This window comes from Protopterus annectens, chromosome 1.part0, assembly GCF_019279795.1.
Source record: "Protopterus annectens isolate FY-2018-M chromosome 1.part0, PAN1.0, whole genome shotgun sequence".
NCBI classification, from domain to species: domain Eukaryota; kingdom Metazoa; phylum Chordata; order Ceratodontiformes; family Protopteridae; genus Protopterus; species Protopterus annectens.
The window spans coordinates 946,270,267-946,290,657 of NC_056725.1; the positions used below are offsets into that span (position 1 = coordinate 946,270,267).

General features: G+C 37.5%; 1 protein-coding gene across 13 annotated transcripts in view; it reads left to right on the plus strand.

Annotated features, from left to right (window-relative positions):
* The window catches only part of LAMA2 (laminin subunit alpha 2), a 4,753,606-nt gene that overhangs the window by 820,459 nt on the left and 3,912,756 nt on the right, over positions 1-20,391 (plus strand). For all 13 annotated transcript variants that reach the window (XM_044064325.1, XM_044064371.1, XM_044064344.1 and 10 more), the window contains exon 2: positions 19,905-20,081. In XM_044064325.1, coding sequence (XP_043920260.1) covers positions 19,905-20,081 — 177 coding nt within the window. The remainder of the gene's footprint in view (positions 1-19,904; positions 20,082-20,391) is intronic.

Sequence of the window (20,391 nt, forward strand, 5' to 3'; positions counted from 1 at the left end):
TGCTGAAGAGGAATAGCCCCAGGACTGAACCCTGGGGTGCACTGCTAGTGACAGCAGGTCGTTTGGAGGAGGTAGAGCTGTCCAACTTAATTACTTGGTTTCTGTTTGTGAGCCACTTTGCTATGCAGTGAGTTAGACAGGGAAGTTTGATAGCGATTTACATTTAACTGAGAGAGTTTATTTACAGTAAATGAGTATGTAACGGTGTAAAATGCAAAATGCTTTTGCAAAGTTTAGATACCTGGTGTGTACTAATTTTAATAGTAAGAAAGAATGGGTAATGTGTTTATATATATATATATATATATATATATATATATATATATATATATATATATATATATATATATATATATATATATATATATATATATATATATATATATATATAGATATATACATATATATATATATATATATATATATATATATATATATATATATATATATATATGTATATATGGGATCCATACTAATGCACGAACGGCAATTTCACCGAAAGTGAAATCGCCAATCATACATTCTCGAAAGAGCTTTTCACCAAAAAAGCACTTTTGCGAAAGTATGATAAGATATAGGGAAAATCAGGGGGGGTGGCTATTGCTGCGATCATAGTACAGTGGAGATGAGGGAATATTCCCTTTTCCCCACTGTAGTGTGATCTCGGAGTGAGAATATAAAAGTAGGGGTGTGGGGGGTGCAGAGGGGCTTTCCGCCCTGTGTAAACGTTAGTTATGTGTTTTTTGTTTTTTTTTTTTATTTATTTTTTGGTGTTTATTTTGGGGACTTTAGCAAAAGTGCTTTTTCAGTTAAAAGCGCTTTTGCTAAAGTGTGTTCTGTGAATGTGGATTCGGACTATTGAACTTTCATTCAATAGTCCTAGAGCCATATATATATATATATATATGTATATGTATATGTATATGTATATATATATATATATATATATATATATATATATATATATATATATATATATATATATATATATATCACTAAATATTCCTGGAAGGCTATAGTTTTTGATGCTGTCCACCCCCAAACCCACTCCCATGCAGAGTACAATTTTTGAACACATTATTATTACTATTATAGTAGATAGACTATGCAGATTACACAATATTAACAACATTGTCATATCTTTCCTATTTTAAAAAAATTTCATTCCATGTTTTTGTGCAAAATGTCTGGATTTTTGCTCCATGTGATATAGCTCAGTCACTTTGCAGCTGTATCTTAAAGATGATTTTTAATGGAAATCATAAAGATGTTGTTCAGGACAGAAGCATACAATGACAGTAACACAGTTTACAGGATAGAAATCTTAACATCTACATGTTGAAAACTGATGTAGAACTGTTAGCAGGTGCCATGGACACAGACGTGCATTTAATTTGGCAAATATTCAGTATTATATTGCCAGTGTGGCCATTTATTTTCTGTTATTTCTAGCATTGTCATTCCAATGCATACCCTCCCTCTGTCTGCTGTCAGGAAAGCTCAAAAGCAATTTGCACCAAAACTGCTCTTTTATTCAGCTCAGCTCAACTTGCATGACAGTTTGGGCACATGGAAGGTGCATTGAAACTTTGGAAGCTGGCAGGATATAACTCGTATATCTACGGCTCCTCCAGTAGTGATCATTTGAACATCTGCTGTTATGATAAGTTCACCTTACACAACTGTACTTTCTGCATTTGTACTCGGTAAGCTATGATATTAAGCAGCTTGCTAATAGGCTGTAAATGAGCTGAGACAGAAAGCCTATGAGATACACAACTAATCTGTTTGAAGGTCTTGTTTGTTGTTTTTCTTTTCATTCTGGTTTATTAGACTGTGAGTTTACATCTTTGTTTTTTCTACTTATATAACTTTGGTTGTAGTTAGAAGATGAACTTGGACATTCTAAATGTCAGGATTCTTCCCAAATGTGAAGAAGTGTGGCATTGCAGTGTATTCCCAGGTTAAGAAAATAGTTTCTCTACGTCACTAGGAAATAATATCACTGTGTCTCTGTCTAAATGTAAAACGAAGCAAGAGATACAGCAGTACCTATGTCTACAAATGTTGGAGTCAGGCTAGTATTTTCCAAATGCAGAGAAAAAAGCTGAACTGTTTTAGCTATAAAGGAAAAACATGCCAACAGAAGTAAAGAAAATACTGGCAATGTCTAATTGTGTAAAGAATGTAATACTAATACTCATTTAACAAAACGTGTCCTGTTGGTATCACAAGAAGATACATTGACATTCTAGTAGAATATACATCTGGTATAGCATTTGGTAATGGAATACCTGGCAAAACAAAATGTTTCCTTTTTTTAGTATGGAAATTCTTTGTGTGAGAACATCTTGAGCTGAAGAGGCATCCAGCTTGAATGGAAAGTAATACTTTATAAACTTTAATAATTTCTAGAGAGACTTTGATGAATCATATTATTTTATTATGCTCCATAGTCATAATGCAGTGCCATTTACACATATGATATGGTATTGTCATCCTGGTGAACTTTAAGTGGTATTTAATAAGTATGCAAACAAGTTGGTTACAAGCAGAAGTACTAAGGAAATATAAACAAACCCCAAGTTTTGTCAGCATTCTGTGCCGTATTCTTTATACTTAAGAAAGGTATGAACTGTAATGACAACGTACACAAATGATCTAGCAACTTATCCTTGTATTGTGCACTAGAGATTTCCTGTTAAAGATGTTACACAAATTGAATGGAAACTCAATTTCTGATGCCAAATATTGCAGCAGATGTCTGAGAACTATTACAGCATGTTGTACCTATCCCACTAAACTTGTTTTGCTTTCATACTGCTGTATAAACTCAACAAACTAAATTGCTTCATGTGTTACAGAGGAGAAAAGCAGATTAAGGAGAAAGATGTACAAAAAGTTATGTCATGTAGAGTTCAGTTTGTATTCTGCAACCTTTGCTCACATACAGTATAACTTAGTACTTTAACCAGACATAGACTTCCAAGTCACATTTGAAAAAGGGCCAGCAAATCAGATTTGGTTAATGAAACTTTAGCAAAGTAGATGTCTGATATTTCAGGGGAAACAGAGTTGTAGATGACAAACTAAAGCTTACAGTTCATACAATAGCATCATACCTCTCAATCCTTTAGCACAAGAAGTCTAGAAAATGCTAAAAATAATGTGGGGACAAAGGCCCAAAAATAGAGCTATATTTTAAATATTGTTCTTTGGAACTTGATAGACTACAGAAGTTTTACTATTCATTTTCTGAAGGATATGAAGTCTGAAACTCAAATGCCTGACATTATTTAGTGAATTCAGTTCTCAGTGATTTTCCAGAAAACTACAATTGTTATGAGGAACAAATCAAAATATGAGGCAATAATGTGGTCATTCTGTAAAACTCTAGACACTTGAGAGGTGTGAATATCATCTTGTTGATGACTATATATATAGGCAAACAAAATCTCCCAAACTGTCACTGAAATGCAATCTGTGTCATTTTGGAGTCATTCTTACTTAAAGGTTAAATAAGTCTTAGCGTGACTTGGTCTTCAGGGAGAAATGATCATTAGAGATGGATTTTTATGGAAGCTAATATTTTCTAAAACTTATGTAAGCATCTGTTGTCCTGATATACAATAATAAAAGCTCTGATGACAATGATCTAACTTACGGGTGACCATTTCCTATATGTTGTGCAGTCACGTAAGGATAATATCCCACTAAGAAAGACACTTGAAATGAAAATACATTCTAATAGAATGTGTAACTGATGAAGTCACATGTTCACACTAACCTCTGTCACCAGATCATGGTGCTGCACTCTGCACTGTATGACTATTGATGGTAAGTGGTGACAGTACAGCATCTAGCTAACTATTTGGAACACATGTTAACTAGCATCTTAGCTAGCAAGTTTCTTCCAGGCAATAAGCAGGTTACATTCTCAAAGCCACAACAAGTTATAACAGTTGTTGGATTCTTTCTTCTTCATTCGGCTGCTCCCATTAGGGGTCGCCACAGCGGATCAACTGTTTCCATTTCTTCTGTCCTCTGCATCTTGCTCTGTCACACTAACCACCTACATGTCCTCTCTCACCACATCCATAAATCTTATCTTAGGCCTTCCTCTTTTCCTGTTACTTGGCAGCTTCATCCTTAGCATCTTTTTCCCAATATACTCTGTATCCCTCTTCAGCACATGTCCAAACCAATGTAATCTTGCCTCTCTGGCTTTGTCTCCAAACCTTCCAACCTAGGCTGACTCTCTAATATACTTATTCCTAATCCTGTCCATCCTCATCACACCCAGTGCAAATCGTAACATCTTCAACTCTGCCACATCAAGCTCTGACTTCTGCCTTTTTGTCAAAGCCACTGTCTCCAAACCATATAACATAGCTGGTCTCACTACCCTCTTGTAGACCTTCCCTTTCACTCTTACTGGTACTCATCTGTCACAAATCACTCCTGACACTCTTCTCCACCCACTCCATCCTGCCTGTACACTCTTCTTCACCTCTCTTCCACACTCACCATTACTCTGAACTGTTGATCCCAAGTATTTAAGCTCATCCATCTTCACCACCTCTATTCCCTGCCCTGTATCCTCCCCATTCCTCTATCCTCCCTCTCATCCACACACGCATATTCTGTCTTAGTCCTACTAACCTTCATTCCTCGTCTTTCTAGAGCGTATCTTAAAAAGAAATAAAAGAAAAAGGTAAATGAGTATGGAAAACTGTTATGGGAACAGAACAATGTGCTCATTTGGCAGACGTGTTTTTCATATGAACACATTTTGGAGTAAAAGCTTCCCTACTGCATTGGGAATTACTGTGAGTATCTTAGAAAATGACGTATTTAGTTAAATTCATAAAAACAGAAGTCTACCTGTAGCTTGCAAGTAGTGAATCTCCAGTAAACAAAATCAATGGTGTGACCAGCTCATTACAAGGAACTTGTAAACTCCTGTCAGAACTCTGTATTCACTAATGGGAGGAAGCATAAGAAAAGAGGCTGGCAGATGATAAATAGTTTGTAATAAAACCTTAAAAAACATGAGGACAGTGTTTTAGCACTAGAGATGATGTATTGGGGAGGCAAGAGAGTATATGTGTAGGAACTTTTTTATCAGGGGTGAAGGTGAAGGGGCAGAAGGGAAAAGGAAGAATGCAGAACAATGTGTGTATTCATGACTTTTGAAAGGAGGTGTATTTAAGCCTCACTGAAATGTGTTTAACAAATGGAGAGACTATGTTTTGAAACAATGACCAACTGATACTAGAAGGCTTCTTTGATTGTGCTCAAGTGTGCCAGAGACAAATGACAATGCTATCAGAGTAACATTATAATCATATGTAATAAATGACAAATAATTTTAAACCAATACCATTTTTACTATTAAGCAAGCTGTTCCACCTGAAATTTGAATTTATGGCTTAAACCTTAAAACTACATGAATTTAGGACACATTTGTTGACAATTGCACTTATAGTGGAATAATGTATTTATTCTAACCAAATATAAAATAGCTGGTGAAAAATAAACACTCATCTTTGGTGCCTACTCATTTGCTAGAGCTGACCCTGATGTAGTTGCTTTTCCTTGATGATTTCCATATTCTTCCTCACTCAACCTCCTTGAAGAAATGTTCTGCAACATAAGAATGGCAGCTACAGTGTCCTGACAGCATTAATTCATGTGACCAATGTCTCAGCGAATGACACATCAATAAACTCAGCTTAGGAAATATAACATTTTCAAATGTATTATTTTCCAGTTTGATACCTAATAAAAAACACATTTCTTCTGTGTGTTTGTCTACGCATGAAAGAGTAGTTAGCAAGTATTGCATTATACTAGTAGATGCCACTTCCTTCAAAATGTTATTGCTTTGGCATTCATTTTACTCAGCAGTGCAATACAAGTTTATGAGAGTAGGTCTCTCCTTAGGTCCTGGAGGATGTGAGAAAATCTGAAGCCCCCCCTCCCCAAAAAAAAAAACACCAATTTCTGCTTTTAATTTTTCTTTTCAGCAAATGTAATTTCATTTACTTCTCTTCATTGTAAAGGAAAAGTTTTATTTGGGGAACACATATTAAGTAAACTGATTATGGACTCCTGAGATAATGTCAAAACTTTTATGGCAAACGACTGCAACTGGCTGGTGTAGCACTCTGTTGATAGACGTGTTATATCCTTCCACTAAGATTGCTGTCCCTTTCTGGTAGTACAGCCCCCTGGTATGTTATCCAGGGATGTGCGAGTAAGATTCCTCCCAATAATGAAGCAGACATTTTACATTGACTTATCTGCTATGCTAAATGCCAGCAGTCATGTATTCCTTTGTAGCAAAAACTCTTGGTAAGTGAAAAGTACATCATCCTGAGGCACTTCATCAAAATATTTTCTGCAGTTTCCCAAACAGTAATTCAGATTAAAAACAGATTTATGAATAGTTTGTAGCCACAGTTGTGATTCTCTGTCTTCCCTAGATGCCTGTCCACCCAAAGAATTGTACACTACAAGTATGAGTACACAGTTGCTCACTGACATGTTTGGTAAAATGATCATGAGGTCAATCCTTATATCCCATTTGGGCTCTCTGACTAACAGCTTGATTTCAAGTACATACATATTAGGCATATAGCTCATGCCTTTAGTTTCAAAGATAAAGACCGCTCAATGAGAATAATTTTTCTAGAAATCCAGTGTCTGACCCATTTGATCTTGCAGTTCTCCTAGAGATTTTAATGAGTATGTAATGAAATGTTATCATGTTGAGAGGCACATTGGTTAGTAATCCTTCTGTTCAGTTCAGATCATCACCCATTCACCTCCACAGCTCAAAAACTTGTGTTGATAGATGTCTTTGGTGATATGTTGAGAGTCATTGCAGTTCACAGAGATTCTGAGTTATGGATAGGAAGACAGAATGGTGAGGGGATAAGGTATCACATTACCAGAAATACTTAATTGTTTTGGTTTAAAATTTGCATTGGGTGGTAAGACAGTGAACCACCAGGGATAATTAATTGTTTCAGGAATTGTAAAAGGAATGAGACAATCAATTGTCCACCAGGGATGATTAATGTATGTGTGATTAGGTTTACACAGAAAGATTATTATGTTACTGCGGCAACCATACATAATGGTAGCCATACATTAGTGACCCTGGCAAGCAGATTGAAGTACTACCCCTACATCAACATGAAGAAGACCACTCATCCGACACAGGCCTATTTGTTTTTACACATGAATTGTGTGCTAAGTCATAAGTACAGTTATGATGTACACCTTCATTTTATATCTGTGTGTGTGTGAGTGTGTGTATGTGTGTGTGTGTGTGTGTGTGTGTGTGTGTGTGTGTGTGTGTGTGTGTGTGTGCGCGCGTGCACGCAAGCGTGCAGATGAGGGATGCAAACACTCATGTCAATGGTTTAAATTAATTTCTTAGCCTAGTAAGTGACCTGGTAATCATGGATCCTTTTCAGGTATGATAAGAGCCGGGTGTGGGGGAACAAGACAACCAGACCACCCAGAGAAAACCTATACAGACATTGAGATAACATGCAAACTCCACTCATGTATTTCACTGGTAATTAGGCCTGAGTCTTAGATTCTAGAATTGTAATTATACATGTATCCACACACTTGAATGTTATATAATCTAAGTGCCTGTATTTAATTTATGTTCAATGCATACAATTAATTATTTCAAAGTGAAATAACACTGCTGCCCTTCAGTTACATACTGGACTTCAATGCTATAGTGAAAAATAATGTATTGTTTTGCATTGCAGCATATAACTATAGTAAACCTTAAGATGGGCTAAATGAAATAACGAGAATTAATTTTGAAAAATATACATACAAACGTACAAACACAGAAGAAAATAAAAGCTGATCTAGAGTACATTACAGAAGGAAATGTAAAGATTTCATAGTGAATCTTTACCAAAAGGAAAAAAAAAGTAAAATTATGGCTAAATGGAAATTGCCATGCATTACATCACTAAGTCAGTTTCTTGAGCATATATACACATAAGTTAAATATACAACAGATACAGTAAATGTACTTCATATCAGTCTACTACAGAAAAATTGCCATTGAAGGTGCCTACAAATCCAGAACTGCATTACAATGTGCTAAAACAAATGTTGCAAATGTAGGCATTAGTTGAGAAATTAGAAGAATCACTAATGATACATGAGAGGGCTCCATTTAATTGAATGTGTCTACCCTAAACTGTTCCATTGTAACAGAGCAGGAAGAAAATTAAATAAATTAATGAAAATAATAAAAGTAGGGCACATCAGTAGATCAGTACATAGACCACAGACAAAGTATGTGCCTAGTTTTGCATAGAATGTTTCCAATATTAAATGCACAGTCAAACAGATCTTAAAAGAAACTCCTTGCATAGGTCATTTACATGCTCTTATTCTTTATAGTGAATATCGATACACTACCACTCATGCACCAAGACATAACCTTCATGTATGCAAAGTTAAACTGAAAGAAACCAACAAAAACATCATTTTTTTCTAGGGGGCAAGCTCCCTGTATCCCCATATAGGGGCTGTGCAATAATGAGGAAAGGGCATATTCCCCAACCCCAAGAATTGTACATTTCTACACACCTTCTGAACATTTCTTTAGTTTACCAAATGCTGTTGACTAAACAGATGTCGACAAAAGACAACTTAGAACAAATGCAGCCCACCCTTAGATAGATAGGTAAACAGACAGACATACTGCAGACATATTGCATCTATGTCTGTAATCCAAACAAGGAAATTACATGATTTTGCAGAGGAGCTTAGCAGTAGTAGTGGCAATTGTGATTTGACAGATGCATGAGATCTGCTACAATACCCCTGAGCAACCTGTTCCGGTTATACATGTGCAAATACAGTGGTACTCTGGTGCTACAGGAGTACAGTTGATTGGCTGCACCTGATAATTTTTGCGCACAACTAGATCCTGGGCAGCAGCTTTGGATTGTTTTTGACTCAATCCATGAGTGCTTTTCAACTGCACAAAGCACTGTGTGCCATGCACAGTATAATCTTGCAGTGACAGAGGACAGAACATCCAGACCTAGCATTTTGCTGACCACAGTTATGAAGTATAAATGATTAGCAATCTTGTGTTTTTTGCATGTCCACTTGTACCTTGTCTAAGCTGTTTGTGAATTGATCCGAGTGAAACTTGTTGATGCAAAAAATCCAGAGAAGATAAACTAAATGAAGTTCATCCATCAAAATATCAAAATATTATTACCAAAGTTGCTTAAGCACTTTTCATGTGTTATGGTTTGAAAATGGATGGGTGAAGAAATGTAAGATTTTTTGTGTTATGTTTTAACAAAAAAGGTGGGCTGATAAATGCAATATTTTAATATGTTTTAAACAAAAGAATGTGTTAAAAATAACTGATGTTTTGGAAACCCATGTTTTATATGAGCATCTGCTTAATTTACAGCTGTTTTTTGTTCTGCATAAATCTTTGATGTAAATGGACAAAAGTGCTAAAACTGCATTTTTAAAAGTTTCTGTGAGTACCAGTTTAGCATTTTTTTTGTTTTACAAATAACAATTAACATTTACCACTATTCACTGTTTATTTGATCAGTTCCAGAATGCTTATATTCTGGTGAAATTTTGCTTCTAACAATCAACCACATATAGCTCATCACAATTGCCAAACTCATTGATAAATTCTGTTATTGCAGTAAATCATTAATATTCTTAGATAATGAAGTTGAAATAGTTCTATTGAAGAAAGTTAAAAATTAAGTCTGCCATCTTAGAGTAAGAAATATGAATCATAATAAAACCTAATTAATGTTAAGATGTGGACTGAAATGGTTCAGCTATATACTGCTGTGTGTATAAATTGTTGCAACTGCTTGCTAGAAATGTGGCAAGCACTTTGTACCAGAATCATACCTCTTAACTGTACAGATTTTTGCAGAATGTCCAGATTTTTGCTTCATGTTTTGGTCCGTTTTTCATAAAATTGTGATTTTCTGGCAAATTAGTGACAAATTATTAAAGAGTGAAGTTAGAAAATAATGACATACATTTGAGTTTCAGACTTCATACCCTTCAGAAAATTCATGCTAATACAAAACCTGTTGTTCTATCAATTTTCTAAGTTTGTAAGAGCAATATTTAAAATTTGCCCCTATTTTTGGCCTTTGTCCCACTTTTATGTATGGCTTTGTCCAGATTTTTTGCTGTAAGAGGTTGAAAGATATGCTCCAGATTATAAATAGAAAGGAGCTTGAAGAGTTTTTTTTTTTTTTTAGGGGGGGGCAGCAGCAGATCGGATCAAAACATGTCGAAGGTATATAGCGTTTTATGAACTGGGATGAGTATTAAACTGTGAAGAATGATTTCCTGCTCCATTTGCCTTGTCCTAAAGCATCTAGTAGCATCAGATCCATAGCTATTGTGGAGTGAATGGGTTGGCTACCCTGGTTTTAAGCTGTTAGGAAACACGATTGCCAGTGCTGACAAGTTGAAGGTGAAGTACTGGCAGTGCATTGTCATGCCATCATTCGTTCAATATTTACAATTAAGCAATGTTGGCATTGTTTCATTTAAAAAGTCACTGCTATTGATATTCATGTAAATGAGTTAATGAGCTTCTGAAGAGGAGTCAGAGTTTGAACCTGTCAACTTGTTTACTGTTCAACTTTGAAGGAGCTTGCTTTTTTTTGCCCAGAGCACCAGTTTACTGAGCTACTGCATTCTTCTGACTGACTCATCTGTATGGTTGTTGCATTATAGGTTCATAGTTATATATTAGGCTAACAACTGTCAGGGCCATTATAAGCATAGTCATGAAAGCCAACCCAATTGTGTCCTTGTGTTTCAAGGGTGTTTATTTGGAGGAGATATGTTAGTTAGGAAGTTTCTAAAGGTTACATGGGGGGTTAGTTTGGGCATTACTGTCTGCCTCTGTCTATCAGAAACATGAGGGCCTGACTTGGGGGTGAATTTCTTGTTTCCCATCCATTGGTCAAGGTTATGCTAAAATAGGGTTAGGCATAGACTCTGCTTCACATGGATGGGGAGCCTGTTCCAGAGCATGGGGATCCTCTGAGACACATGTCTGTCTCACCAACATGTCTTATTTCACAAGCAGAATTTAAATCATTGGATCTAGTGGCTTTGATGCTGTTTATTTTGTGGATGTGCAAAAGGTCCATCAGAGCTGGATCCAAGGATGCCTTGTATTCCAGGCATAGATCATTTCTTAGTAACCTGTAGGAGACAGAGTCTAGAGACAGGGTTTTAAGGCATACCATAGAGGACAATGTGTTTATACCCTGGATTCTCCTGGAAAGGAACCTTTGTGGCCATTCCAACTGTTGCATATGTCTGGTAGGGTACATGCCAAAGGGAGATTATACTTAATGAAGGGTCTAATAAGGGCCATATAAAGTGGCACTATGACTTTCTTGGACCTGGATGCCATGCCCTTACTTATAAGTTGAATGACATAGAATGATTTTTTTACTACTTTGGTCACCTGTTTCTCAAAAGCTGGATTACTTTCTACATATGTTCCCACATCCCTGATTACTGGGTCAAGTCTTAGGTGTGTCTTATTGATGGAGTAATAGTCATGGTGGCAGTTTTCCCTAAAAGCACTATAATGTATTACTTGACATTGAGGTTTAGTCTGTCACTTTGGCACCAGTCATTTGTCTGTCTTAGACCCTCTTGTAAGATGCTTATGTCATGGGGGGAATCTGTGATAGCTCCCAATTTGCAGTTATCTGCAAACTTTGTCAGACAAAGGCCCTTGATATTAGCCTTTACATTCAAGATACAATTACATTTACTACTGTACTTTGATTATTGTATCTCTGTATGAGAATTAGTTGTCAAATGGGAGTGCTACCGGCATTTAACTCTGAGGTACCCCACTGTTGATCTGTCTCTTAGTGCAGGTGATATCACCAATCCTGACTTCCTGGATTCTGTCTATCAGCCAGGTGGAAATCCAGTGAATTATATGTAGGGGTTTGTGCATATAGGGGTTTATGCATAGTTTGGTGAGTGGGGTATTATATCGAACTCCTTAGCCAGGTCCACGTAGGCGGTATGTACCCTATTCCCCTCATCTGTTGCCTTGGTGGCCTTCTCAAAGAAGCGCAACAGGTTTAGTAGGAATAATGTTGCCTTAACAAAGCTAAACTGTGTTGGGTCCAGTGTCTGAAGGTTGTCTATGTCTTTGCTGATCATTTCCATGATATTTTGTTCCATGGCTTTGCATATTACTAGTCTGACTAATAGGTCTTTAGTTTCTGGGGTCAGTTGATGGTCCACCCTTGTAAAGTGAGATAACCATTGCAGTCCTCCATTTTCAAGGTACAAAGCCTGTTTTGCGGCTATAGTTGAAAATTGACTCAAGTGGTCCTGTTAGATCATGTTTCCAGCTACTTAGAAGGCATCCCCAAATATTTTTGGGGTCTATTGGGACTGTGCTTTTGGTCTTAGAGAGTGCCAACAGGACCTGTTCCTTCTTACTAATTGGGGGGGGGGGGGTTATGCAAGTAGGTGTTTCATGGAAGGAGGTGAGGAAGGAGTGTACAGTGAAGTTTGAACTGAATTTGTCCACCAGTGAATTCACTATGTCACTCTGCTCAGTGAAGGTGGCACCATTAACCACCAGTTCAGCACACTGATGTGCACTGCTTTTGAGGTTTTGGACATAGCTGTAGAAGGCCTTGTGGTTGTCTTTAGGCTGTGAGGCTACCTTGAAGTCATAATTGGCCTCGTTGGACTTAATTAGTCCTCTTAGTTTCCTTTTTCGTTTAGTTAGAGAGCTGATATCATTATGGGAGTTAGTCCTTCTAATTTAGCCATGACTTTTTTCCTTTTGTTATATACCCTATTAGTTTGTTTTGGGCTTACTTCTAGTTAGTACAGCAGCCTGTATACATATGCAGCCATTTACAATGGTTGTACAAGGTCTCTATGAAGAATTCTTCAAAGGTCGCTGTGAACTCTGGGTTGGGAGGGGCATTGAATTTTCATAAACAATCACTTCATAGGGTGTAGCTTATTTTGACATACTTTCTAATGTTTGCAGAGCTTACAGAATAGAGTCGATTTTTATTTTGAAGGAGAAAGATTTGTGGTATTACCTTGCCAGTGAGATGTGACACGGGGGGGGGGGTGCTCTCCCATATTAGTGAGTACAAGGTCCAGTATGTTTGAATCTCTCCTGGGTGTGTGCGCTATCTAGTCAAGGGTAGTTGTGTTAATAAAGTCCAGGAATCATTGTGCCTGTGAGTATGAGGCAGTGTATGATTCTCAATCTATAGAGGGTAGTTAAAGTCTCCAATGAAAATGGTATTTGGTTTAATGGTGAGTGTTTCAGTAGGTCTAGGTATGACCTATGGGATTCTAGGGGCATGACCTATAGCTAGGATATGGTATGGAACTTTTAAATGGTGATTTGCATGTGGATAATATCTGGGGCAACATCCTGTTTAATCAATGTACAGTTATGCTTGTTGCCAGTATAGATTAAGACTCCTCAACCTTTTGTTCCTGTCTGTCAGCTGATGGTATAAATGTGCAAAATGGGCTGAAAACATGTTCTACCAGAGTGCATGCTGCAGATTTACACTATGTTTTGGGAACAGCACAGATTCTCCAGAGTAAGGAGAGCTTGTAGATTGTGTAGTGTGTTTAGGTTTCAAGCATTGAGCAGTAACACCTTTTTTGTTTTTTTGGGTTTTATTTACTATTTGGTAGGTTTTTCAGTTTGGCATTGCCTAAAAAAGGCACTAAGGCCATGGATAAAATTTGTCAATATTTGGAAGCCTAGGGGAGACAGGTCCAGGCTATCCTTTGCAAAGTAATGTGGTCTGCTAACCATGCCCTCCCATGTTGACAAATATTGAATTCCACTGGAGATAAATAAGAAACTAAGCTAATTATTAACGTCAACCTTCTTTTGTTCATACTATTGCATTATCCATGGTGAAGGTAGAACTCTGCTCAATGCAAGCTACATACTTGCTTGAGACACACATTCAGAGAGATCAACAATGTCTCTCGTATCTTCATATAATCCTGGGAAGTACATATCAGGTCATTGACTCCCACATGGACTATGGTAGAATAATATTAGTATCTGTGGTGTAGTGACTTCAGTGTATGCATAGCCTGGTGGATCCTAGCTCCAGATAAGCAGCTAAGCATTATCTTCTTCATGTACACATCTGTGTATCATACAAAAGAGTACCCTGTGACAAGAGTCCCGGGCAATGTATTGGCTTGCTTTATGGGTTTTGCTCTTGGGACTCCACTGGGTGTAGGAGTATGTGTGATGTTTGGTGTTGCCTTTGGAGACAGCTTTACAGATTGTGAGGATAGGCATTACTGTTTATAGGCTTAGGAGGTCTTTGAGGTTTGCGAAGATTGCTTTTTAGTACCTCAGTATAGGTTGGTCTATGCGTATGGTGGACACTGATTGGGAGATGCAGTGTTTGTGCTCTTGACAACTTTGTTTTTGTGAGATTTTTGCCTCCAGTGAAATTGTGTATGTGCACCTGTCACATACTGCATTTGCTTTTTAAGGATTAAATGGTTGTCTATGAACATAAGACAATTGCTATGTTGTTTCAGGATGCCCATATCTACCAAGCTTTCTATGTAGACATTTGGAAACTGCATATCCATGTTGTCTGGACCTGTATTTGAGTGGGCTACTGTAGGTCATAGACTCTGTTATACAGAGGTCTCCTTGGGTAGTCTCTGGGGTTTGGCACTACACTAGGTTACATTGTGCTAAGATTTGATAGTAGTGCAGTTTAATGAGTAGAGAAAGTGCTCTAAGCTTGCCTCCACACAATGGCTTTGTTTAGCCACACTGAGTTAGGGATTTCAGTTCTAAGGGAAGTTTTATAGATAACATTTACTTTCTACGAATTTGCATCTGCACAGGTCACTGGTCATCTCTTGATGTAATAACTCCAAGAAAGATTGCTTATGAGTGCAATGCTACAACAAAACTAAAATTACCTTGTCAGTGCAATTTCAGGTATTAGGGATTGTTAGAAGGATTTAAAGGCAACATCAACAAATAAAGCAAAAATAAAACAGTAGCACTATATACAATTAACTGAAGTGTAAAACAACAAAATAAATCTCTCATCTACCAAGAATGATGCAGGATTAACTGAGGATCCTAACAGGGTGTGGCTAGGATCTTGCCAAGCAATGAGAGCTCTAGGAAATTAAGCAGGAGAAAATTTGTTATAAGGGAGGTTTAAAGTGCAATACTGGTTTGCTGAGAGGGCATTTAGTATTATTTACATATGGAAAACAGTGCGTGGGTTGGTTGGAAAGTATGCAGCTATGTTACACAGACAATAGAGATGAAGTAAGCAGGGAAGGACTTTGGAAGTCGGATTACTGTAAGGGGCAGAAGCTAGAGGCACAGGCCTTTTAAAACCATAATAAGAAAAGGAAGGGTGTGGGGAAAATTTCAAAGTGGAGCTGAAATCCTGTGCTTAGAATTTCAGAAACGTGTATCTTAATGCATCACTAGGGAGGTGAGGCAGACTCAAAGAACAGAGGAAAACAAAAGGCACTGTAATGCAACTTTGTTCAAGTATAAACAGCTATAAAAAGTACTGAGGCACAAACCCTGGAGCAGAATTCACAATAATGCCATTTCTGTAAACTTACCAGAGAGTATGTCAGCAGACCATGCAGAAATTTACTAGTAATTCTATAACAAGTGACTAAATGAGGTTCAAGTCTGGTCACAGTTCTGCCACCACTGTGAAAGAAGACTGTCCAGACTGGTTTCAAAAGAAAAAAAAAGCTACCTTTTTAGATGTAATTCTACTAGACTAAGGTCCCAATACAAACAAATAAACAGATAAAAAGCAGAGAAGTACAAAAAAGTATCACCACAGAGGTCACTATAAGTGCAACTTAAAATATTTAAGCAGAATTTAAATAAAAAGCTTTTTTTCTTCACTTTTGAATATAAGCTTGTCTGTCATACCTATTAGCACCTTGAACAAAAGAACCTGGGTGGATATAGCCCTCTGTTAAATACAGCAGACTAGCTAGGAGGGATCATATCAGTTAAAGCCAACACTGGAGCTCAAGTCATGTGCTCAGAATTTCAGAAACTTTTATCTTAATGCTTCAGTGGTGGGTGGGCAGACTCAAAGGACAGGGAAGAAACCGGTAGCAGGTTGAACAGAAAGACACTGTAGTGCAACTTTGGTTAGGTATATACATACCATAAAATACATACTGTAAAAAAGGACCAAAGCCTTTCTTTAGATTAAGTTATAAGGGAGATAACATATGATATTTATCCCTTGCCATTCTTGTATTCATGTTGGAACTTCCAGGCAGAAAGAGTGATTCTTGCATCTGGTGTGGGCAAACCTATGTGTTTGTTTCACCACATCATTCTTGCCTTAGTGGAGCGCAGGATATCTTAGATTTTTTTTCAAGTTTCTAGTTCAGTACTGTGTCACTTAATAGGTCTGTACCATCATGTTAAGGACTGAGGAGGTCCAAGTAGTTATGCTTTTAATAGCAGTCTGTTGAGGTCTGCATAACTGGCATAACAGGAGTAGATCTCCTCATATCACATTGCAATAAGGTTGCCGGAAGGAGGAGGTTTTTCAGTGTACTCTGCCATGTACTGTTAGCACACTGTGGGGGTCTCTTCCTGTTCCTTGTCTTCTCACTTTAAATATTACATCTTGAATAAATCTCTGAACATTTTTTTTCTCTTCCTATTGCAGCATCTCATTCTTTGGATTCACCACCATTATTGTAAAGTAATGCATCCTTAGGAAAAAAATGATTAAAAGTAGTAATTTGGCTTTGTGGTGTAGAACGATTGAGCCCTGACTGTGCCCTAGATGACCCCCCCTTTGATTGGGAGCCCAGATGCTGCAGAACCCAGCCAGAGGTAGATGAGAGAGAACAGCCAAGGCCAAACTGCCAATCTCAGAAAAAGGGAATTGCCATAAATTATTAATTCATCACTCCTGACCAAACTCGAATCTACCTTCAACAAGGTAGTAAGATTTGCTGCTCAAAAAACCTACACATCCCATCACTGTCTCTCTCTAAAACACCTAAACTGGTTTCAATTACCCCACCAGCTTCTCCTCTCCCAGCTCCAGATCATTCATTCTATCCTATACCAGCCTTCCTACTGTCAAACACTGTCTCCTTTCATCTGCCATTATTCTCCCACCAGACCTCTCCAAAGCTCTAACCAAGACCTACTACAGATCTACAAACCCAAGTCCAAATTTGAACGTAACATGTACACTGTTGCTTGGAATAGGCTCCCACTAGAAATCAGGACCCCCACACACCTTAGACAATTTAAGGTAGCCACCAAAGAGTACTTTAAAAATCAGTGGTCCTCCCACTGCACTCTCCCTACTTAAACTTTCCCTACTTCCCTTAGTAAAATCTACCTCCTGCCTTCTACTCTTTCTTCTTCGTTAGCTCAGTCTAGCCTTCCTAGACTACTCTTTATACTGTCTTCCAAAACCTATTAAGCCAACACCCCAGAGAATCATTCAACAATAGTTGGCTTGCCTCGATGCAACAGACATTATGACTATACTGGATTTGTGTCCTCATATTCCAATACTTTCATTCATCTTAATGTCACACTATTGCTTTTTATTTAAATATCATGTAAGACCTGTGGTATATTCCTGATCACTGACGCTGTATAGTATTGTTATGTTTCTTAATGCATTGTAATAATTCTGTAATACTGCTGTCTAATGATATTGTATAATGATAATTGTATAATATGATGGAGTTTTTCTCCCCGGGCCTCAGCTAAAGAAGAGCTCTTCAGCTCAGTGGGACAAACCCAGTCAACAAATGTTAAATAAATAAATAAAATAAACCACTTCAGCAATGCCACTAGGGACATGTTCAGTACTCTTTTCCAGTACAGAAGGGCTCAAGGTCACAAGCCTAGTGAGAAAAGTGCATACAGTCCAAACGGTCATTGCTAACACACACTTACTGCAGCTTGCAATAGCCAAGCACTGCAGAACACTTATTGGTCTTGAGAAAGAAGTTTTAAAAAGCATCAGTAATCTCTTAAAATGATTATAGTTGCTAACCTGGCTCTTGTCTCTCCCATATGAAAATGTTTGATACAAGTTGCAGGGAAGATTGAATGGGATTGAATGAGCCAAATCTGAACATGGCTTGATGGCTATAGATAGGACAAAATGAATAAAAAAAAAAAACTTTCATCTCTTTTTGTAGCCAGTTACTCCTTCTTTCCCCTATAGCATTCATGCAGAGCTCTGTGCCACTGCAGACTCTTTTGTGAATTTATGTACCCATATCATGCTCCCCCCCCATTTTTCATGTTTCAGTGATTATAATCTGAGTTACACTAGTCTTTCCTCATATGTTTTACTTCCATCTACCTGGCTTTGTTTACTGCCCATAATCCTTTCATAACACAGCTATTTCATATTTTTCTCTGGTCTTCCAAAGTGTAGATATGCTTGAACATGAGATATGGGAAGATGATGCATGTAGAATACAACCAAGCAAAGAGATGGAGAAAGTGCCAGCAATCTTCCCTGTACTTAAATACTATCATGATTTCCTTTGGGTCTTTTCTGCAAAACACTACTCACGGTTAAGTGCTTTAGGGATGTTGTGTTTTTTTCTTGCATAGCAATGTTTTAAAGACTTTTTTGTTTCAAATCCCATAGCTCTTGCTTGCCACACATCTGTTACATGATCTTAGCTTAGTTTAGTCAGCATCTGGAAGGTATACTCAGAGTAGTGCACCCACCCCTCTTCCCTTCAGTGTGCTCACTGAACAATGCAGCTGGAAATATTACCAAACCGACATGCTTCTAACAGCCTCCGTTAAATGATTTCTGCTTTAGTATATTTATGTCAGAGAAATCAGAGAAGAGCTTTTAAGGTCTGAAGCTGAAGAAGCTTTATAATATGTTAATAGTGTCACCTAGTTTACTAATTCTATTGGACAAGGATGTGGCTGAATAAGTAAAAATGTGCTTTTTATTTTCTGACATTGTAAAGTAAATCAGTATAATATGGTTATATTTAGTTCCACACTTGTAAGTGAAGTTACTGAGAATGGCCTGTTTCCTTTAATTTCCAAATATAGACATGCTGTGGTCTTGTAGAGGGATAAACCCAACTAAGGTTAGATTAATGGCTTGTTTGACTGATGAAGCAGTGGCACAAAGGGAGGGGGAAGGAGAAATTGGATAGGTCAAAATAAGTTAACCCATGACTTGGTGTAGGACAGCACCAACCCCCACAGGACATCCTTAGGATCTTTGCAGGCCCTGGTGTAAATTTGGCATTGGACCAGGAATAGATTGGTGAGCCAGTAGAGCCAGTAAAGGACATGGGGCACTGGGACAGCTGTCAGAATGAAGGAAGGGAAGAAAGAAAAAAATGAATAAATTTAACCACAAAACCTTTAATATAGAATGGTCTCCAGAATGCACTAATAGTCCCACAAGTTATTGTCTATCAAGAAGATAATATAAAATAAACCTAAAGGGCAAAACAGCTAGATCTGTGTTTCACAGGAAAGGAGCTACAGTACAAAGCAGTTTAATGCAGAGTCATACTCTGAAGATTTTGCTCAAATCTCCCTGAGTCCCGTAATAAAAAAAATGCCCAGACATACTATAACAGCATAATTCTCATGTTTAGACAAAATACCTAGTTGTTTTTCTTTACATTTCAGCATAAAATGTAACTGTAATTCTTACTGAAGCTGAAAACAAATTGTCTACTAGCTGGAAAATTATAATCCAACTCATATTTGTTCTTTCTTTCTTTGTTGCTTGCTTTCTCAGGGTTGTTTCCTGCAGTTCTGAACCTGGCCAGTGGTGCTCTTATCACCGTGAATGCCACATGTGGAGAAAGAGGTCCTGAGATGTACTGCAAGATGGTTGAGCATGTCCCTGGGCAGCCAGTAAGGAATCCCCAGTGCCGCCTCTGTGAGATGTGCAGTTCAGCACCCATCACAAGCCGTATGTATTCACTTCCACATCTGAACATTTACTTCATTTAGAGATTTATTTGTTTACTTTTATTGTAAATAAAATCCGTGATCTGATGTTTTCAATTCTTATGAAAATCTCTAAGATTTCTATAACCTATTGTATATGTTGCAAAAAGCTGGGTGTTTTCTTTGTTCACAGTATAGTTTCAGAAGAACAGAAGCATAATGAAACTGAGTCAAGAATTTTCGGGGGATATTAGTGCATTTTCTTAACCAACGGACAGGAAAGCCTGTAATTATTCAGTCTTTGCTGAAGTAATATGTTTATTTTAGATTTC